Raw genomic sequence first — 22,869 nt, forward strand, 5'->3', positions numbered from 1 at the left:
GCTCTTCTGTTTTTACAGCTATTAAAATGACAATTTTAATAACCTGGTACGAGATAGTAAACAATTTCATTTGCATTCAAACATACTAAAATGTCCTTTTCATTAAATTTATGTAGTCTGGAGCATGTTCCAGGAATCCATGTCATATCTTTGTTATAAAGATTTTCTCCTTTACAAACTGATTTACTGCATGCAATAAGAACCTAACATTGGTGTTTCACCATCTGTATTGGTGTAAGCGAAAATTACAGGTGGTATAAGCTCTTTTGAAAATTACCATAATGATTGTTAAGAACTGCAGTTATCAATGGTTCTAAGGATGTTCAACACTATATTATGGGTCTTACTAAAAATTACTTTAGTCTGACAAAACTCTATCACTTAATCTGATGTTTACCTCAGCTTTTATGTTTTACTGTAGCAGCTCAGCAGGTGCTAAATTTGGATTTGGGGAGGTGGAGAAAGGAGACAGTAAAAGAGACTGATTTTCTTGAGCTACTCCATGCTGTGAAGTTTTGAAATGCAATTGAAGGTGTTCTGTTTGTATTTTATGCTGTACTTTGAGATACAACCCAAATTTAGCCTTCCTGTCAGTTCTTGAGAAATTCTGAGTTCTGGGTGATAGATGAAGATGCGGTAATGCCTGGTGTGACAGTATCCTGGATGTGGCTGGTGGCAGTGATGCTCTGGGGCAGCAGCAGCTCCTTCTACCAGGAGGCTCTCAAGCATTTGCTGCTTTTTTGGCACCTGGTAATCCTAAACAGCAGGGACTCATCCTCTGAGAAATGCAGCAGTGAGAGAGGGGAAACCATAAAGAGCAGGATCTTTATTGAGAGGGAGGGTGGTGCCATGGAGTGACTGGGAGTGCAGGATCACCAGGATCCAGTGTTAAACCCTCAAATTCTTAAATCTCTAATTGTTTAGTATGCATTAACAAAACCCACTGGAAAAGTATGTCATCCTCTTCTAGCAGTGAGCAGTGATACACTGCTGGTACCAGCAAAGCTGTTAATTAGTGCATGTGATTGAGTGTGCTCTGGGGAGCATTTGTGTTTCTGTACTGAATGAGATTTCTGTCTTTGCTATACCTGCTTCTCAAAAAATTGGAACATATTTATTAATTCAGGGAACAGCAGGAAGAGAAAGCAGTAAATGTCTGACGAAGGGAAATGTTTCCTGACAAGCTGGAGCATTCTTACTTGGTCTTTGTGAACTATATATTATACATAGAAATTTCAGAAGAGATGCTCTATACATTGCTCTGATACGTATTTTTTGCATCAGTTGCATAGTTACTGCAGAAAGAAATTAGGCTTTTGACTTTCTGGAGATTATAATCCGCTCTCCTCTCATTCAATTAGTGAAGTTTGGTGAAAAAAGTGTTACACTTGGTGATTCCCACACCCTGGGTACTCAAATGCCTTCACTCTGGAAGGAGCCTCACCCAGCTGCTATTTATAATCTGATCCTTTTACCCACAATTCACTTCTTAAAGGGGAATTTCTTTTCACTGCAGAAATCTGGTTTTGACCAGTAGTGGGAGTGGGAAAGGGAAGGAGGAGTGTGACTTAGTAAAAGAGCTGTTGTATTAAAGTAAGCATGTGATACCTAAAAGCTTTATTTTAATTAAGATGCATAATTATCAGAAAGTTTTTGGTGGATTTCTGTTGTTTTGTTTAACATGCAGAGTAAACATTTTTCAGTAAAATCAGTAAACAGATTATGAGTCTGGTTGATAGTCTTATTTACTAGGAGTTATTCTTTGATTATTTTATATAATGACAACATTGTCCCAGGAAATGAAAAAATGAGAAAGCCTTAAAAGACTTGGTAGGAAGATGTACTTAGAAATTTGACCAGTACAGCTGCTTGCTTATTGAGTGGGTTTGAGTAGTACTATAATATTGCTGTAATCTATTTTGCTGAATAATTGCATAATATTGCTTGTAATGTGTTTTTAAGGGTGATTTGAGCCAGCATTGTTTAATTTCTTTATTTCATATAAATAGATTTATAGCTTGTGGTTTGTTGGACAGGAACGTTTGCTTCTCTGTCATGGAGCATGATTGAGTATGGTAAAAAGAACCTAGAAAAATTATTCTTATAAAGTTACCAGGAATTATGTGAAAAAGAATGAAGCAAAATTTCAGTATTAAATACCTGGCTGAAGAAAGTGATAGAAATATATACCTTGGGTGCAATATTTTTGGATTGCAGAGAGTAGGTTGAAGGTTGGATTAAAACCTATCATTTTGCAGATTTAAAGAACTGAGGATCTTTTTGAAACCTTAATTCTGTTCTTGATGCTGATTTGTGTAAAAAGTTGAGAATTGCAGTAAACCTGGAACTGATAGGTAATCAGAGTTATTAGTAAATATGTTCTCCACGAGTATGAGATCCCAGTGGTGGTGGTCATCCCTTTTTGAAGTTCCATTGTTGAAGAAACAAGAGCCTGCAGTGGGATGTGTTGGTTTTGAGGGACACACAGCATAGCCACGGAAGGTGGTGGGACACAATTTTTAAACTGCTTTGCAGATTCTGGTAAATTTTTGGAGGGGGCTAGGCTGTTGTCTGCCATTCTAGGAGCATTAGGAATCTGTTTTTCAATTTTATAGCAGTGTTTCCTATTCAGCAACATTTGTAAATGGGCACATTATCTGTAGCTTTGGGAAGTATTTGGTACAAAAGCCTAGTATGAAATTTCACTGAAATGGGCATTACCTTGTAAAGAATTCTCAGTGTATAATATCTCAGTTAATCACTTGCCTTTTGGTTTCAACAGGAATGCCCAAGGAAAAGTACGATCCACCTGATCCACGGAGGATGTACACAATTATGTCCTCAGAGGAAGCAGCCAATGGAAAGAAATCACACTGGGCAGAGTTGGAAATAAGTGGTAAGGAACTGAGGCGTGGTCCTGAGTTTAGAACTCACTGCAAGTAGTGTGGGCTTGGAAAGTCTGGGGTGGAGTCACCTACCTTGAAGTGAGCCAGCAGAGCACAGGGGTAGAAGCTGCCAGCTGGGGGTGTGTGGAGGGAAGAGCTTGGGCGGGGATAACACAGGGAGCTGTGGGAGGGGTAGGGTAGGGCAAGTGGGAAATCCCCATGTACAGGAAAGTTTTCAAGGTGAGGATATGGATGTGAACTCTTTGTGTTTTGAAATCATGAAGTGAATGAGAGCAGAGGATGAAGTTGGGGTTGATCTGTAGTGGTATGTTCTTACTGTAGGTAATGTAACAACAAGGTATTAGTCCATGAAGGAAAAGCTTTCTGTTAAAAGCAGTTGTAAATTTTACTTTGTTCTTAAGATTAAAGACAAACACCAAAACCTCCACAATCTGTGCAAGGTTTGAGATACTGTTGGACTCTTGAATCTTTTCTGAAAAATAAGATAATGGTTAGAATTCATAAGCATGTACTTCCACTGGTCAACCAGTCTCTTGATTTGTAGAGTAAATCCTAAGTTTGGTACAAGAACTGTTTACAAGGAAATTCAAGGAAATATTTTAAGAATTAAAAAGTTATTTTGTGGCATTTTAAACTTAGGCTGTAATTTTGTGTCGATATGAAGCAACTGCAAAAATTGCCATGTGAGATTTATAAATGACTGTTCAGTAGAGAAATTCATGGAAGAAGGACTAAACAAACAGTTCTTCAGATTGTGAAGAATCTTTCCATCCAGTTCACTGAATCTATGCCTTGCTTCCAGTACCACATGCCTCCCCATGTGAATAGCATGCTTTACTGAAGCTTACAGATGCAGAAACCCAGTTAAATGCTGCTTCAGGAATCAGCATTATATATCAGCATTAGGCTTGGAATCCTCTTGGACATCTGCTGCTCTGCATAGGAAGTGCATTAAGTGATGGCTCTTTCCTTTCATGCCTGGTAATCTCACCATAGACTGATTCCTGCCAAGGGAGGTGCTGGAGTGGAGAGCCTGGATCAGGGGTGTTGATTGGAAATCCTTTCAGCTGCAAGGCTTTCTATGATCACAGTCACCTGTTTGCACTGGGGGTGGGGAAGAGGTGCTAATTCCATTTTAAAATGCAAAGAACTATCCATTTGTGTTTAAAACCTTTCAAAATAGTTCTTAATGAGCATTAGAGGAGCATCAATCCCTTCAGAACTGTATGTATTTGCCTTGCAAAATAAAACGTGCAGTGTTTTTGTTTCATTAACGTTCACATTGTCCTTTCCTTGCAAAGTCACAGAATACAGAAAGCCATAAATGTTTTAACTGATCTCATTTAAATCATGTTTTTTCACTACAGGCTTTTTTATGCTCTTTGTTTTGTCATAGCTCACTGGAAATTATACCAGTATTAAACATTTTGCTGCCAGGGACTGAGTCCCAGATGCACATGTCTCAGTGTAACCTTCCCTGGGCAGTGAAGATATATTCTTATTTTGGAGAAAATCATTTAAAGAAAGGAATTACAAAGTGTGTGTGTTGGTATAATATTTACCAGACTGTTGTTAACCTTGATAAGTCACAGTGGGCATTTTAAAGTTGTTCCAGCTAACTTTTTACCTTGGAGAAACTGGTGTTGGTACTCCTGATGCTTTTGGTACAGTGAGATGATTTATGTAAATGAGAAAGGATTTACCCCTGGAGGAAAAAAATCTTGGAGACAAGAAATATTTTGAGACCTTCTGATGATATCTCACATTCCTTGCATGCAACAGTGTAAAAATCTTGATTCTGTCACACAAATCCATGTTTCCACACTTCAGTTTATACAAAAAATCATACCTTTTTTAAAATATCTGGCAATAGTTGATACAGCTTTTAGTTGAATGCCAGATGGAAATCCATGTTCTCAACTAAGCATCTTAGTCGCCCTAAATATAGTGTTTCTATCTGTTCTTGGCTGGATTAATGCCACAGAGTCAAGATTTTTGGTTTGAAAGATGTGCAGAAATAAGGGATGAACCAAAGCACCGTCTTTCATCTCAGACATAAACTATAATTGAAAAAACCTGTTTATTACACCTCTCTTAATGATAAATTCATGGTCAGCTAGTTAATATGTTTTGTCTTGTATAGAACTAGATAAAGACAGATGTTTAAGCCTTAAGTATGGTTTGGGAAAAACAACCTCAAGCATCCTTGGCAATATCTTGCATTTTCTCACACAATGACAAAATTTTCATCTATAGAATCAATGATTAATGCAATTTTCACTGAATAAAATAATAATAATAAAACCCACAAGCAAAACTCCCCCTCAAATTCCCCTGCCCTGTACATACTTGGAAAATGTGCTATTATTGCCAAATCTGTGTATTTTAAATGTCCTATTTTCTCTTGTACCTTTCTTCCACAGGGAAAGTGAGAAGCTTAAGTTCATCGTTGTGGACACTGACCCATTTGACAGCTTTGCATCTCAGTGACAATTCCTTATCCCGTATTCCTTCAGACATTGCCAAGCTTCACAATCTGGTATATCTGGACTTGTCCTCTAATAAAATCCGCAGTTTACCAGCAGAGCTCGGAAACATGGTGTCACTCAGGTATGTAAATCCTAACAGGAGTTAAAATTGTTCTTTTATTATCTTCGTAGTAACAGTTCACATTTCAGCATAAGTAAATTCCCCTTTCCTCCCTTCTTATCTGCTTCCCTGAATACTTGCTGTGGGCTGTGCAGCTCTAGCAGTACTGGTTTTTCTGCGATTTCCTCTTCTGATGTATGACAGCACAGAATGAGCCTCAGAAGTGTTTGGTTTGATGACAATCACCCATTTTATATTTTTCCAAGTCAGGTTTCCTCTCAGGCATCTCTTTCCAGATTCTTGTACAAATCTTTTATGTGGCATTTGTCTCAAAGAGTAAGTGAAGCACCAAAAAAAGAAATTGCTTTTAACTCATAGTAAGGTAGAAAAAAGATCAGATTAAACATTTATAATCACGTTAACTACAATGTCTTCGTCTTTATTCATATTTAGTAATTATACTCAACAATAATTCTTGTTCTGTTTATTGTATAACAATTGCAACATCTAGTATCATCTAGTATGTCTAGGATGTCTAGTATCATCTCCTCCCCACCTTTGCTGTGATGTAACTGCATTCCTGTGCAAACTGGGGAGGAGAAAAAAATGTTCTAATCACAGCTTTTCAAGTTTTTTTTCCCTTCAATTTTGCAATGCCAAGATCTGCAAAGTTAGCCTGGAAGTGAAATATGAAAAATGATGCCTATTTAGATTATACTTAAGGCTGCAGCATTTTACTTTGTAAAAACACTGTTACATAAATATATAAATTATTTATGTAAGAGTAAATATTTACAGGCAACAGTCTTCTGCCCTTGACCCAAAGGAAGAGCCTTATCTTGGGTTTATTAGACAGCTGCCAGTAATTGCCTTCATTGCTATTAATTTTGAAGATACTTCTGAACAGCTTCCTCAAATCCAGAAAATTCAGAGTCTGAAAGTAACAAGGATGTTATTAGAAGTAAAGGCAATGATAGAGCGATGGACTGCCAGCACAGCTTTCATGAAATTGGAAGCAAAGCAAGTTTGCACATAGAAATATCTGTCATTGCATTTTCCTCCCCTTTAGAAAAGTCTGCTCTGTTGGAGAGGATTAAACTAGCTGATTAAATTGGTGCTAAAAGCTCAAATTCCAGAGCAGTTCAAGCCTTAGCCTTGGAGGCTGAGCAAAGGAACCTTGCTTTTTGAAGTATAATTGGCAGCTCAGTTTGTAGCATGTTGTATAGTTGCTTTCAACTGGAGAGGAGTCTGTTCTAAGCTCTAGTTCTTTGCATTACTATTTCAATTAAAAGCAGTTATTAGTAACAGGTTTCTTCCCTTGTTTATCCAACTCCTTGGATATTGTGAGATAGCAACCCTAAATTTACTGGAATACTCTCAAATTCATCTTCATACTTCATTAGCCTTCTTTCAGTCTTTTTAAAACATTTTTGTAAATGTAACACTTGTGACATGGAGATAGCTTAGCAGTGCAGAGTCGTCAATAATGTCAAGTCATTATGCCTTCTTCCCAACACTTCTGATTTATTCTGGCTGATTCTGTGAAGCTTCAGCTCTTGAATGCCCTAAGTTTCTTCTGAGCAGAGAAGGGTGAATCTTGTAAATATGAAATGTGTAGCTAAGCTCTAGGATCACATAAGCTTTCTATTTATGACCAAAACACAGCAGTTGAGCCCAGATCTCTAGATGTGAAAAGCTGTGCATGAACCCACTGTGCTCCTCAGTAATTGCAGCTGTTCAGTGTATTTTTTTCACTGTAGTGTAAGTGAAGAAAAGCCCATAAACACATCCTATGTGAGAGCACATTGCAGGTCCCAGCTGGGCCAGGATTTTGTGTTCCAGGCTGGTGTTGCTGCAGACTCTTCCCCTGGATTCTGGGAAGTTGTTCAAACTAACGGTAATTCAACCTGGGCATTGCTGATATCCCAAGCCATAGAAATCATTTGTGCTCTCAACACTGAGAATTGATAACAGCTCTCCCAGCTCCCACATCTGGAGCTCTGGGTTTGGTCTGTACTGTGGAGCTCTCCCAAGACTCCTTTCATCTCCCTTTTTACTGCAAGTAGCTGAAAAAAGAGATGTCAGAGCAGTAGGATTTCTGATCTTTGCAGAAAAAGGAGAGAAAAATAAACAGTGGAACATGTTATCTTGGAAAGCTCAGCTGTAAAACAGATCCTCTTGATGTGCTTGAAAGAACTTGAGTGCACCCCAATGCATTTGCAGATGACACAGAGCTGGGTGGAAGGGTTGATCTGCTGGAGGGCAGGAAGGCTCTGCAGAGGGATCTGGACAGGCTGGATCCATGGGCCAAGGCCAGTGCTGTGAGGTTCAGCCAGGGGAGGTGCTGGGTCCTGCACATGGGTCACAACCCAGCAGTGCTCTACAGTTTGGGGGAACAGTGTCTGGGAAGCTGCCTGGTGGAAAAGGACCTGGTGGGGGTGGTCAGCAGCAGCTGAACATGAGCCAGGTGTGCCCAGGTGGCTGAGAAAGCTGATAGCACCTGGCCTGGATCAGCAACAGTGTGGCAGCAGGACCAGGGCAGTGACTGTCCCCCTGTGCTGACACTACACCTCAAATCCTGGGGTCAGTTCTGGGCTGCTTATGACAAGAAAGACACTGAAATCCTCAAATGCTGTTCTGTAGAAATCAACAAGAGTTAAATTAACTCTTGCCCTCCAGGCTTCCATTTTTTTTCCCGTTTTTGTTCCCCAGAAATACTTGTCAAGTCTCTAGGTACCAAGTTCTAAGCACATTTGAGCAGCAACTTCATATTGATTGATTCTGTGAAAGTCTTCACTGCTTAGTGGGAATCCATTTAGGAAAGTGAAAAGTCTATTTTTTTCTGCCCAATTTGCTGGGATATCAGAAGTCAGGACATGAGTTCTGTTCTGTCTGTATATTGGTTTTGTGAGTTTCAAAGCACATATTTTGTCTTACCACTGAATTTATGAAAAGAAAACCACCCAAACCAACAGAAAATTACTGCTGTAAATGACTACTGCACGGTAATGCCATAGCTGTAATCATACTGCCATGATCCTGGATTTTTAAATTTTGTTTCAGGGATAAAATTTCTCTTTATTTCTTAATCACAGCTGACCTGTTTCATGGTCTAGTTTGTCTGAGCTGTTACTGCTTCATCACTTGTAGATACTAAAGTGTTTAATTATTGCTAATGTTCACAAAATGTCTGACTGTTTAAGATAAACTCTCCAAACAGCTCCTTTCCTCTCTACTTCAACATAATGTTTTTTGTCTGGGTGTGTGTGTTTGAGTACAGCAGGATTTCCCTAACCATTGCTGTTTAGTCTCTGAATTTTTCAATATTGTGGTTTGCTACTATATTGATTCTCTTTTAGTTCCGTTCGTGTACTGCTGCAGATAAACATTGCTCTGTTTTCAGACCCATATGATTCTTGCTCTGTCTACAGGGAACTACATTTAAATAACAACCTGTTACGAGTTTTACCTTTTGAGCTGGGAAAACTGTTCCAGTTACAGACTTTGGGTCTGAAAGGTACTGCTGTTTTTTTCTTGGTGTCTGTGCTTGTTTAGTGATACTGCTGCTGAGCTGTAATGGCTGTAGTCTGCTGGTTCATAAAATGTTACTGATTAGCAATCCAGATGTAGCTGCTCACTCCACATTTATAAATACTGTTACTTAGGGATTTTTTAGAAAAATAACAGGTTTGGCAGAGCAGTGCCCATAGAAAGAAGTCTCCTTTCCTTTTTGCAGACTGCGCAGAAGCTTTCTGTTGCTTGCATGGGGGTTGAATGCAATTCTGCTTTAACTAAGAAATAGTCTGTGGTTAACTGTGGTACATCTCCAGCCAGAAAGGGAACATCCTTTGTACAGCTGCAGGGTTCTGTGCTGTTCATGCAAGCAGCAATTTAAGTATTTTCCTTTTTTTGTTTCCCCCTCTGAACTTTATGGATTCTAGCTATAAAATTGCTGACCTTGGGGAATTTTGAGTCACAAAATCAGAAGCACTGAGACTTATAATACCTCTATACACTGTTAAGTCTCAAAAGTCTGTTTATCTCCCCCTTAAAACTGGGCACTTGCAGTGTGTGTTGTCCATGACAACTTCTACAATCTGCTTATGTTTGGCAGATGGCAGAGTCTCTGCTGAGATCTGTCAGATCAACTGCTGGTGGATGTTTCACACTGAGCAGAGGTGGCTCCTGTGTTTGTGCTCATCAGCTCTGCCTGTTGTACCACACAAGTTCTTCACTGCTCTTAGTGCAAGCACCACCTTTGGGATGCTCAGTCCCACAGCAGAATCAGCAGGGAATGTTGTTAAACTGTCCACACATCCAGAGTTCTGTGGGACTGAAGACCTGAGATCTGAAATTCTGAAGTAGCTCATAGTAGATCTTGTCTCCGAGATGTCAGCTTTCAACACTGATATGCAAGTCTGCAATAGTTCTGTATATTTTATTCAATATTCCTGTGAATTGGTTTGTAGGAAACCCACTTACACAGGATATTCTGAACCTGTATCAGGAACCAGATGGGACAAGACGGCTACTGAACTATTTGCTTGATAATTTGGCAGGTACTGCAAAAAGAAGTAAGTGATCATTCTTCAAACATTTCTTTCTGCTGTGTTAAATAAATGTGATTATCATTTGTTGTATCTCTATTTTAAAATGTTCCCATAGTTTCGACAGAACAGCCACCTCCAAGATCCTGGATTATGTTGCAAGAACCAGACCGTACAAGACCAACAGGTACTGTAACACTTCAAGAATTTCTCATTTCTTCTATTTTCCTTTTAATAAAAGCTGTTGATCTTTACTGGAAAAGAAGTTAATGCTTAAATTAACCAATCATCTCTGCAGTGCTGACCGGCCAGCTGAAGTCATTCTATCCCAGCTGGAACACCTGTTCCAGATTTACCCATCTTTCACTCTAAAGTAATTTATTTTTAATTAACATCCCCCTCACAGGAATTGAAACTGTTGTCCACAATTAGTTAAGTGGTGGAATTATAACAGGCTTAATTTAACATTTGTTGAAGAATAAAAAAATTGAAGCATTTGAGCATGATTTCCAAAAAATGTAGAATTGTTTTAAGTAACCAGGGTATCATCCTTGATTCAGCAATTTTCTTGCTGCAAATTGTTTAAAATGCAGTCTTTTCTATTTACCTGCACACCAAAAATCTTAGTGTATTTCTCAATTATTGCAGTGTCTTCTCTTCCAGGACTGATAATCCTCCCATTATTAAGGTGATTGCTTCAAAGATCATGATGTTAATGCACTTTCTGTTTTGTTGTCACCTATTTATTTGTTTTGAAAATGCTGGACTTTGACCCCAGTCAGCCCAAGATCCTTTTCCTCAATTCTCTATATCTTCAAACAATGGTCTTATTTCTTTTCTCTACATTTGAGAGGAGCTACTCAAGCATCTCATTGTTGTACCTCAAGTTTTTAAAGTGCTTTTTAAAAACAAACAAAGCTGCAAACTCAACAAAACAACCTCCTAAATCCATGCTGCTGGATTGCCTGTCAAATTGCCCCAGCCTGTCTCATTATTACTCCTGTTTCAAATTAATACAGAGAGGAGATAGGTCTTGTCCTATGCCTAAATGGCTTTTTGAGGTGGAAATATTTGAAGGGTTAATTTGCCTACACTTTTTCTTTGTGTGAAAGGATCCTCACTCTGCCTGTGGATCTGTTACAGTTTGTAGTGGCAATAATTAAGGTAGATTTTAAAGAATCTAATTGTAGACTTGCAGACCTCTGTGTAGCTGGTAAATACAAGTGTTCAAATACACTTACTTTGTTTTGGGTTTTTCACAGTGCAGCACCACTTAGCATAAAACACATTTTTCTGTTCTTCACTGTGTTAACCATATAAAATAGGGTGTTTGTTTCCTAATTAAATGCTAGAAGACAGCTGCCATAAGTCCAAACATGTAATTTGTCTCCCTAAAAGAACTAACAATTTTTTTAGCACTGATACACATACTGTGTTTTGGTTGAAACAAATGAAGCATGAAATGATAAATTTGCAGAAGGCAAAAGTCAAGAACAAAATTGTATTTTTTTTAATCTATCAGTGTGTAAATAAAATTATTATTCTGCAGCCTTGTTCTCTGTCATGTGTTACAATGTCCTGTGTGACAAATATGCCACCCGGCAGCTGTATGGCTATTGTCCATCCTGGGCCTTGAACTGGGAATACAGAAAAAAAGCCATTATGCAGGAGATACTGAGCTGCAATGCTGACATCATAAGTCTGCAGGTAAAAAAAATACACCGTTCTTTCCTTTCCTTTTCTATTCCAATGTGCTGGTTTCTTCGCATTAAGTGTATTTTTAGTAAACGGTTTGTTTTCAAGCCCTCCTGCAAACAAAAGGAAAAGAAGTGATGTTTAGAACATTATTTGTTGCTTGACATCAAAAGAAGGCTCTCAGCCCCCGCAGCTGGAATGGGAACCAGCAGCCCCTGATCAAAGCAATCTTCGTGGGGGTGTCTTTGTGCTTGTGTGTGTATGTGGGGCTGTAATTGACACATTTTCAAATAAGAAGCTAGAGATAATCATAACTCCAGGGATTACAGAAATTCATTTATATTTTCTTAAAATAGGGATATTGCTCTTGAATTTGCATTCTCTGATGTATTTAATTCTGAGATTTTTTCCCCTTAAATCTAATTTGAAAGTGATTTACACTTCTGAAGAGTCTAAATAATATCTGTCTTCTGTATTTTGCTAATAGTACATTCATGCTGTGCTGCCTTAACTTTACAGGAGGTTGAAACGGAGCAGTACTACAGTTTTTTCCTGGTAGAATTGAAAGAACGTGGCTATAATGGATTCTTCAGTCCAAAATCTAGAGCTAGGACAATGTCAGAACAGGAAAGAAAACATGTTGATGGTTGTGCAATATTTTTCAAAACAGAAAAGTAAGTGATGTGGTTTGCTAAGCCTTCTGTTGTCTCTCTTGCTGTCTTTTACATAATTTCTCAGGTGGGTCTTATAGTTCACACAGTTGGACTTTAACTGTCCTTTTGTAGCCAGGCATGGTTTTGATACAGAGCATTCCTACCCCTGGAAAGACTGGTTTATATGACAGAGATCATTCTGTGTGGAACTAGCAATAAAAATTGAACCTTGAAATATTGAGTTGAATGAGATTTCATTCTGTTTGAGCAGTGCTGGTTGGGAGTTCACTGAATTATCCTTTACTTGTTGAGTGTAATAATAGAAAATGAAGGAAATGATGAAAACTGAAGCAGATTTTCTTGCCTCTTGTTTTTTTGAGTAAAGGAATTTATAATCCCCCAAATTGTAGAAATGAGGCCTCAGATGACATTGACTTTTTGATACATTAGCCTTTGGTAAAGCAAACAAGGGATCACTGCACACTTCTGTAAAAAAACTGTAATCATTCAAGAGCTGCAGCACTTACTGGTTGTGTTATATTGCATTGTACAGCTTCGGATGTGATGGTAATAATGTCCCTTGCTGCTTCCATTCCTGTGTATCCATAAGTAAATGTAGGTGCCAGGTTTGCAGCCTAGTGGCTTGGAAAATTATTTACTCCCTCTCTGTTAAATCTGTGTATTTGAACTAGGAACAGATGCAGAGTTGAAACAAGCATGACTTCTCTAAAATACCTCTCTCTCTCTATCAACAAAATATTTTAATTGTAACTGAGGTACCATAAACTACATGAAAATTGCTATGAAAACTGTATCACTTGATTTCAATTTAGGATTTTATGAAATTATGTGACTGGCTGAGATTTTCACATCATAAATGTGTTTGAACTTTAATTAAAAGGAGAATTACTGATAACATTTCCAACTGTATCTGGCTGCTGAAAATTACATATTATGTTTTTCTTTCAGATTTACTTTGGTCCAAAAGCATACTGTTGAGTTCAATCAACTAGCAATGGCAAACTCAGAAGGTTCAGAGGCTATGCTGAACAGAGTTATGACAAAAGATAACATTGGAGTCGCTGTTCTGTTAGAACTGCGAAAGGAATTGATAGAAATGTCATGTAAGTCCCATTTCATTTATTTTTTAGATAGATGGTATTTTTTAATTGCAAAAAAAAATTACTCTTGTTATAATAAACAAGAGAAACTAGGTTCTGCAAGTGAATTTGGCTTTGCAGATTTTATGTTCAGACAAATTTATTTCCAAAGAGGATTTTGGGGAAAAGTCATGTTGCTTAAATTATATGGTTTTTTTTTTCCCCACTTGTATTTTTAAGGAAAAAAAGATATCAAAACTTGAGTGATTTTGTTGTTTGATTTTGGGGTTTTTTTCTTAAAACTATGTACAAGTATCAAAGAATCAGGTGGTGTTAGTTGTGTGTTTCTGGATCGTGTATTTCCATCATATTAACTTATTTTCTTTGCTGTCATGACTAAACAAACTATTTGTTCTGCCCTGTAATTCTTAATTTAGGAAATGTAAATAGGCTTTATAAGTATCACAGTGGGAACCTACTCAACCTGTGTTATATTTATCCAAATGATATTTTATTAATCCAGATTGTAGCAAACAAGCCTTTTAAGAAACACTTCCAGCAAGAGAGATAACTTAGAATTCAGAGCTTGCTGCCTAAGAAGATACGCAAAGAGCCTGTTTGCTATCATAGCCTGAGGAAAGCTGCTGTAATTCTTTAGAAAAACATTATTTGCCTGTAATTAGGATTATCCATTACTTATGTTAATTTTCAGTGAATACAAAAGCATTGCATGTAACAAAAAAGTCTGTTAATGGTCTTGAATGTGAAATATCATTCCTAATGCTTTCTATCAACTTAAACACTTGTTAAATGTAAGAGGAGTTATCTGACCTTCTTGATTCAAATGGTTTTAACCCTCCTGAAGTCATACTGATTTTTTTTTTGTCCCCTTAAACATTTTGTTTAAATTTTTGTAATAGAATTTTCTGTTGCTGACTGAATTTAAATAAATAACTGATTTTAAATTTTAGCTGGAAAGCCACATCTTGGGATGGAAAAGCAGCTAGTTCTTGTAGCTAATGCACATATGCATTGGGACCCAGATTATTCTGATGTGAAGCTGGTTCAGACTATGATGTTCCTGTCTGAGGTAAAGAACATTATTGATAAAGCTTCTCGTAGTCTCAAACCTGGTGTTTCGGGAGAACTTGGAACCATTCCACTTGTACTGTGTGCAGATCTCAATTCTCTACCAGACTCTGGTAAGAGTTCTATTTCTTATTCTTTAGACTGTTTCAAGTGTGTAACAATTGTAAGTTTTTCTGTTTAGAGAATGCATTGTTTGATAATATAAGCTCTGTAGGTGCTGAGGAGAGAGAACCTGTTTCATTTGTGAGTGACCTTACTGCTTGTGCTGTAGTTGAACTGTGTCTGGTCTTCCAGAAGCATTTCCACTGTGATTTTGTTCCCTGTTTGTTCCTGTATTTTAAAATATCTTCCAAAAATAACTGGAAACATGAGTGTGTTGCTGATAATTCAGTTTTCTTAATTCTAAGTGTGAAAAGATATTTTACCTTTAAATTTGCTACCATACAATCATTTTCTGTCATGTTTCAGAACTTCTAAAATTCAATACATCCCCTTCAGAAGGGGACTTTCCAGAGCTCTTTACCAGCATGGAACTTTGTTTCTTGACTTGGTGGCAACTTTATAAAGTGCAAAGAAAGAGCACATTTAGTGACTGCCACCTTGCTTGCTCAGCTACCCCGCTGAAGTGCTGTACTCAAGAGCCATGCCTCATCTCCATTCCTGGTCCCCTTCCTTTTGGCTTCATCTTGGCAACTCTTAACATCTGTTAGGATTTTAAAGAACAGTTATTACTCATCAGTAATGGAAGTGAGATTCTTTTTGATCCAAGGAAGACCAGTATCACTGGTGATGATTGCAATGACCAGTTCATGTGTCTTGTTGTGTCCTCAGAACAACTTGACTGCTTCTTTTACCTTCCAGAACTTTAACACAGCTATTCTGAAATTGAGGCACAATCATCGTTTTATGTGACACAAATCTAATCAATTTGGCTTTACAGCCTTTTTAAAGGTAACTTCTTTTGAAGTAGTGTTTCAGAAGTTGGCTTTTTTGCAACACTTTAGCTGAAGAACATTAAACGGCAGGACTTGAGCATAAAAGCAAGAAGAGGCAGCCAATAACTAGCATTGATAGAATTTTACTTCTGATTTTTTTTCATCTTCCCCTTCCCAATCTATGCCTTATTAATCTTCTCTTTTTTTTCTAATCAAAGTGTCTCTTTGTTCTAGGTGACATTTGCTCTTGATACACATTGCCCTGCAGTATTTTAAAAGAACTGCTGTTGATTTTACTGTGTATTGTTAAGGTTTTGGTTATAAAGCCTAAAGTTGCATGTCTGACTTCAAGTACTTACACACACTTATTTGCTGAATGTTTGTTAATACCTTCTTGTTCCTAATGTGTCTCCTCATAGGTGTTGTTGAGTACTTGAGCACTGGTGGAGTGGAAACAAACCACAAAGATTTTAAGGAACTGAGATACAATGAAAGTCTTACTAACTTCAGCTGTAATGGAAAAAATGGGACAACAAATGGAAGAATTACACATGGTTTCAAGTTGAAGAGTGCCTATGAGAATGGTCTAATGCCTTATACAAATTACACATTTGACTTCAAGGTAAGGGCTTGCTTGTATTTCAGAAATGTTTTCCATTTTCAAGTGTAACTGGTGTGATTTGCTCTATGAAGTTGTTCTATAAGTTAATCTGTGTAGCTAAGTTCACCAAGTTTATACTTAAAACATAGTAAACTAGAATGCCCAACACTTCAGTCTCCTAGAAACCATCTTATTCTTTTTAATAACTTGTAATAGCTTTACAAGAGTTGGGGTGCTTTTAACCTTCCCTGTAAACAGTTTTGATACTCCAAGATAAATGACAGGGGCACTTAAGCTGTCAAGTGCAAGGAAATAATCCATGTTGCTTCTGGAGAAGTCTAAGCTCTCTGTTGCCCAGGGAAAACAAAGACTGTTTTTTTCCTCTTCAAAATCAGCAAAATGTGATTTGAAGCTCTCTAGGAGGTTGGACCTCCCACAAAAGCATAGCAGAAGTGATAAAGGGTGGCCTTTTCTTTTGTTTTCCTAATCTATACTGAGCATCCCACTGGATATAGGAAGAAGAAATCTCCTAAATTGTGGCGTTCTATAGAGAAGGAATGGGATATTTCATTACTTGTAAGACTGAGTTCAGCTCTTGTTTGGAATAATAACTTGAGACAAGAATAAATACTAACAATAATCTTTTGTTTCCCTCTTGTTTTAGGGTATTATTGATTACATCTTCTACTCTAAACCTCAGCTAAACATACTTGGCATTCTTGGACCTTTGGATCATCATTGGTTAATAGAGAACAATATAAGTGGTTGTCCACATCCACTCATCCCTTCTGACCACTTCTCACTTTTTGCACAACTGGAGCTTTTGCTGCCTTTCCTGCCTCCTGTAAATGGAATCCATCTCCCTGGCAGGAGGTAGTCAAATACATTTTAGAGGGCAACCTCAGTCTAACTTGTACAATTGTAAAATCTGAATATAGAGGAGTGAGGTATGGCCAACAGGGATTTTTTTTTTCTTAATAATCTTAATCTTAAATCTAATTATTTGCTAAAGACATAGTAAAAGCCAGGTGCTATCAACAGACACAATTCTGAGCCCAATATACTTTGTATACTGTTCCACAGCGATTGGTGCATTTGCACCTTTCTTTAATACATTACAATTAACCTTCCTGTTTCTTTTCTCCAACGTGACATTTTCATGCCTTGAAATAGGGAATTGTTATACAGTGTATTCTCTTTGCACAGTTATCTGTAGCACTACTTTTTTGAGGCCAGTAGGAACATCCACAGAACATTCTCCGTACTTCACTCCCTCCTTTTTCAGACTTGTTTGTAAAATATAGAATTTGAATTTAGCCTTTATTGATTGTATATGAACAACAGAAAACCTGATTTATGAGATTTTGTACTTTAAAAAAAAAAAAAAAGAAAAATCAGATTTGGAAAATGATTGTATTGTAAACTAAGGCTAAATTTTTATCTGTTTTCATGTGTTATAAAGGCCAGCGTGTAAAAGAGGTTGTCACAGGTTTTCTCTGCTAATGATTTGCACTGTTAGGGTTTCGTTAGCCCTTTTATACTACTTTTTATGTTCAATTGAGAACGTTGCTTTCAAAATCCAAACCTATGAAATATTAATATCTTACAGAGATAATGAAATACATTCTATTTCTGATAAAAAAAAGAAAGAGACATAGAGTTCTCACAGAACAGATAAGCTGAGCAGTGACTATAAGTAGACCTGTATGGATTGAAAGTTATTGCTGATGTGTACACACTCAGATGTTTTTCTCATCTCTAACTTTGAAGTAAAATCTAGCGATACTTGTGTACAGCTTCTTCATTTCTGTTTTAAATATTTGTCCTATCTCCACTGTGCCTGCTTAAATTTGTTCTCAACTAGCACTGCCTGTGCATGCAGAGAGATCCTGTGCATCCTCTTTTATTTTTTTAAATAATGTTAACACTTGTGAAAATTTTATGAAGATACTTTTGTATAAGCTGTGGCATCTTTTTTCCTTTGTGAAGCATTGAATATCACACTTTGGAACATGTTCAGGTTATGGGTACACAGTTTCTAGCTTCTAATGCCCATGCACTGCTTCTTTCAGTGTCATTGCACAGTGCCGTTTTTCCCACTAAGATTTACTATCATGTGGATTCTCTTTCGTTTGTGTGTTCCTCAGTTTCTGAAAGTATAATTCCTTGAAGATAAAAACCTAGCCCTACATTTTCTATTAATGAAGCAGTGTAAAATAAATGCATCTTCAATACAGGTCCCAAAGACAATTCTTCAGATCATATTTTAAAGTGACCAAGTCTTATTTTAAAGTGTCAAGCAAGACCGAAGTTATAGTGTACCCTCAGTGCCATTTGTGTCATGAAGCCAAGTATATAACAGCTTACAAATTTAACTTGTCTATTTGTATCCTGAAAGGGAGAATTCATCATCTCCTTAAACTAATACAACTTGAATAATAAATGTAAAAAAAAAAAAAAATTAATGATGGAGATAGAGCTTGGTCTTAAACAGCTTTTGTTTCAGCTGCGGGCAGGGAAGCAAAAGGACACTGAGCATTAAAAGAAAACTTTCTAAATATTGTGAATTTTTTATATATATGAGAAAAGATTGGTAATAATGATTCAAAATTTTATTGAAAAGTAGTCAGCACCATAAGTGTGCTCAAACCGTTCTGTTTTAAGCTCAAAGTAAAAATTGCAAACAGTTCGGATGTGTAAAATGTACATTTTAAAATTTCAATACAAGAATTTTTGATCTTGAATCCTTGTCTGGGACCTGATCTCTTGGGGTTATCTTGTTTTGGTTTTAGTTGTAAAAACACCAAACATGTCCAGTTTATAATCAGTACATTGAAATGCTGGTAGTGTTGCTGTAGTAGATTTAATGCGTAGTGTTATTTTTTTTCTGTTTGTTTTTTGGGGTTTTTTTGTAAAGTGTGAATAAAAGGTGTTTTACTCATGTTTCCTTAATGATGTCTTGGTAATGTACATCATGACAATTTCCAGTAATGATGAGCCAATTTAGCTTGTCAGACTAAGCAAACTATTTTTCTTTTCTGAAATCTGGATTGTGTAAGGAGTCCAGAAAGCTTTACAGAAGGGGAAGGGAAGCACTTACTCATTTTGTATTTTTTTAGAGGGGGATAATTTACTTTAATAGATGCTGGAGCTTGAGTGCACTTGTTAGATTCTAAAGGTTTGAGCTTTATCCAGTATGTGTTCTCCTCTATTGCTTAGTCTTAAAAAATATTTGAATTTATGACAGCATGTGAAAATATGGCCCCTTGTGCTTTTGGAGACACAACTGTTCCTGCCTAGTCACCTTATGGTCTAAGGGTCCATTTGAATAACCATTTCCTCCAGCTTTTTTAGTAGTCCATCAGGTCCTGATTGAAAACCCTCTGAATCCATTGAAGGCACTCCTTTGACTTCACTGGGTTTTAACTGGACAGCAGCTGTGACTCAGGGGCTGAAGGAAGGAAGGAGAAATGTTTTGAAAACAGGGAAAGATCAGATGGTACCAAAACAGAGCTGGGATAGTTGTCAAACAATCTCTCAAAGAAAATACATTCTTGTGTCAAACAAATCTAACTCAAAAATCTCAATTTCCAGCTATAACATAGAATAAGGCAATAAACTGTGTCTTCACAAAATCAAAATGTTTGCTTCATAGTTTTTAACATGAAATGGTTATTTGCAATATTTTTATTCAAGGTGGTTTTGGGTGTTGCCATAATGTACCTTCAGTGTTCTTGTTGTAAAAGCACATACAGCAAAAGTCACAGAACATCCGTGGGGTTGAAAGGATTTATTTAGGTAAGACCAGGCTTTTTTCCACTTAAAGTACACTCTGCCATATCTTGTCTAGTTTTATTTACATTTACCAAGAGTTCTGGGTGTCAAAGTGTAAATTGAACTACGCCCTTAAATAAAACAATTGTTTAGAGTACAAGACTAATACCACAAGTTACCGCTTTTAACATAACACAAGTAGGGGGGCAAAAGAGCATATATATTGGTGTGTGTTGTAATTATTTTGTGCTTTTAGCAGCTTTAAATTAAAGGTAAATTTGGCTAGCATTTGACTGAACTGATTTTAAGAACATTGTATGCATCTTTGATGTAACTTCAGCAAATCTCTCAAGGTTGTGGTTTTGTTTGTTTTTTTTTTTTTAACAGCAGGCTTAGAAAATAGCTTATGCTTTGCTTTTTCAACCATGCAAAACCTGTATGAAAGACAAAATAATTGCAACACCATTGTGGGGGAGGGTGAAAAAGAAAACTAATTACACTGTAAAACTTTGAAAAGTTCAGTTAACTGCTTCAGTAGCAAAGCCTTTCTCATCCAGCCAGACACAGTATTTTTTAGTATGTTAACTGCTATTCTTTTCTTTTGGTTGCATAAATTTGTAACACTTAAGTGTCTTGGTATGTTTAAGTAGTGTCTAAAATAGAATATCTTAGTCTTTATTCACAGTACTTCTGTATAATGTGTAATGCACTGGACTAACTCTTGTTTACCATTCATGTAACAAAAACCAGCACATTATCTGCACTAAGCTCAAAGAATGTTGCATTTGTCTATAGGCAGCTCTTCAATAAGATAAATGGGAAACTGAATATGGTCTGATGGTAAACAAGGGCTTTTACTGTTCTCTTCAGTGGAACTTTCTTCTTGGTCAAATTTTAACTAGTTAGTATTATATTTATATACAGGGTCTTCTTTTTCTTTACCAATGTATTTTCCTACTCATAGCTGACCAATAAATCCAGTATCTGTTTCAAACCTTCTTGAAGTCTAATTCATATTTTAACTTGATTCGTAAAAGATCTTTCTCAAGAGTTACAGCCAAAGTGATTGAAGTGTGTGAAGGGTATAATGGAAGCATAAGGAAGTTGATAATCCCAGAAAGACCTTGCTGTGCTTCCTGCTGCTTTCAAGATCTGCACACCAAAACTCCACTCTGGTCAGTTGGGTTTGGATTGCAAAGTGAAGGCATGATCAGAAGTGCCTCCAGAGCTTGTGGAGAACCCTGTCCAAACCTACTCTGAGCTCAACTCCCTGTCTTCATAGCTGGCCATCCTCTGACCTTCCAGGTCAGTCTGTAAGGTCAGTTGTGCAGTGGACGTTTTGTCTCGGTCCTGTAGACCCTGCTCCTTCCTTCCTCTTACTGCTCCAGAAGCACAAAGTAGACTTGGGGTCTGACAACAGGAAGGGATTCAAATACTCTATTTACTAGGGGAGGGAAACAAAGTGAAGACTTTTTCAGCTTTTTCAGGAATGAGATTCAGCAAATTCTTGTCCTTGGTGTATTTTCATGCCCTGTTCTTTCTCTGCAGGTGACACTGTCTCAGTGTCTGTAACAGTGCAGTCTCATCACATTTGGTGTGATGTTCCCATCACTGGCTGCAGGAAGCATCAGACACCTGAGCACACTTGTGTGTGTGGAGCACTGAAGCACCCAATACCTCTCCTGGCACCACTGCCCTCCTAGAGCCTGTGTTCAGTATGTTGGTGCTGTTTTCCTATGAAATAAATTATCTAGTTCTGTGTTCCAATAAATACCACTGGCCTCAGAATGTTCAGCTTGGTTGTAGGTTTAAAATGTGCTCTCTTGAAGCAGCTGTAAGTCCCCAGCAGTGTGATGGTCCCTTGTAAGCCTAGCTATGATTTCTCTTTGGGTGAGATGTTAACTCCCAACGCATTTGCAGGATTGCCACTAGATGGTGCGGGAAACACAGACTTCAGCTGCACACAGCCTGAACCTATTTCAGTGCATGCACAAAGTGTGGCTTGTAGAATTATTCTGAAGAATATTTGTGGGCATTCAGGCCCAAGGATGAACTTTTTCTAGTGGCAGCATTTGGTTTGGTAACATTCATGCCAATTAATACTGGTTTTATAAATCCAGCTGTCATGATGGGAATGAAAGGGACCCACTTGGGCCTCGGTGACAAAATTATTCAGTAGGGCCTTCCCTTGTTGTATTAATCTACTTCAGGTTATGTTTTCAGATGAGTACAGTTACATGGTTCCAGACTGGAGTTTACAAGCTCCTAAATAGTGTCTGCAAACTTGACATATAAGTATGGGGAGAGCTGTTTGTAGGGAAACTTCCAAAACTAATGGAGAGGCCAGTGTCCTTGTCAGAGAATGTGGAGAGAAAACAGCTCCTCTCCTCAAAGGCAAAGGACTGAGCTGAGCCTGTGTCCTGTCATCCTCACCCAAGTCAAAGAAATCTTGTCTTTGCTTAACTTGCAGTAAAATAACTGGAGCTATATTAATAGAATTGACTACACAAAACTCTGGACAGACTCTGGTTACTGGTCCTGCATACCCGTTGTCCAGTCTCTTCAGTGATGGAAAAAAGTTGGATTTGGGCTTTCTAGGGTGAGAATCTCCCAAATCAAAGTAGTTTACAGAGTAGCTTGTCATTTCTACTGGCACTGGTGAAGCAGAGGAATCTTAAAACCTGTGGAATTGAGCACAAAGAGAAAAAGGTAAGTGGGAAGGACAAGATTCAGCCAGGTATATGAAGTGACCTCTTGGGAGAAGTAATACTTCACTAAAGGCGAGTGTTCTGGTTCTTTTCTTGCTTTTCATCCTCCTTTCCTAATCCAAAGGCAGTAATGGTTTACTCTCTAAATGTTCCTTTACTCAGTATGGAAAGCAGTAAATTTAATTAAGCTACTTATAGGGAACTTTGATACACTTGAATATTTTTTATTCCAAAATATGCCTACTGTTCTTACAATTTATCAGTTTTTAAAA

General features: G+C 37.5%; 1 protein-coding gene across 3 annotated transcripts in view; it reads left to right on the forward strand.

Moving 5' to 3' along the window:
- Window positions 1-20,887, forward strand: part of CNOT6 (CCR4-NOT transcription complex subunit 6) — a 32,581-nt gene extending 11,694 nt beyond the window's left edge. For 2 of the 3 annotated variants that reach the window (XM_053956554.1, XM_053956553.1), the window contains 11 exons: window positions 2,783-2,896; window positions 5,330-5,516; window positions 8,927-9,012; window positions 9,965-10,069; window positions 10,161-10,229; window positions 11,592-11,749; window positions 12,257-12,411; window positions 13,360-13,514; window positions 14,462-14,692; window positions 15,934-16,136; window positions 16,780-20,887. In XM_053956554.1, the coding sequence (XP_053812529.1) occupies window positions 2,785-2,896; window positions 5,330-5,516; window positions 8,927-9,012; window positions 9,965-10,069; window positions 10,161-10,229; window positions 11,592-11,749; window positions 12,257-12,411; window positions 13,360-13,514; window positions 14,462-14,692; window positions 15,934-16,136; window positions 16,780-16,992 (1,674 nt within the window). In that variant the 5' untranslated portion in view covers window positions 2,783-2,784 and the 3' untranslated portion in view covers window positions 16,993-20,887. The remainder of the gene's footprint in view (window positions 1-2,782; window positions 2,897-5,329; window positions 5,517-8,926; window positions 9,013-9,964; window positions 10,070-10,160; window positions 10,230-11,591; window positions 11,750-12,256; window positions 12,412-13,359; window positions 13,515-14,461; window positions 14,693-15,933; window positions 16,137-16,779) is intronic. The other variant, XM_053956555.1, reaches the window with a different exon arrangement.
- Window positions 20,888-22,869: the final 1,982 nt, after the last annotated feature.

The sequence above is a fragment of the Vidua chalybeata genome, chromosome 15 (assembly GCF_026979565.1).
Source record: "Vidua chalybeata isolate OUT-0048 chromosome 15, bVidCha1 merged haplotype, whole genome shotgun sequence".
In the NCBI taxonomy this organism is placed as follows: Eukaryota; Metazoa; Chordata; class Aves; order Passeriformes; family Viduidae; genus Vidua; species Vidua chalybeata.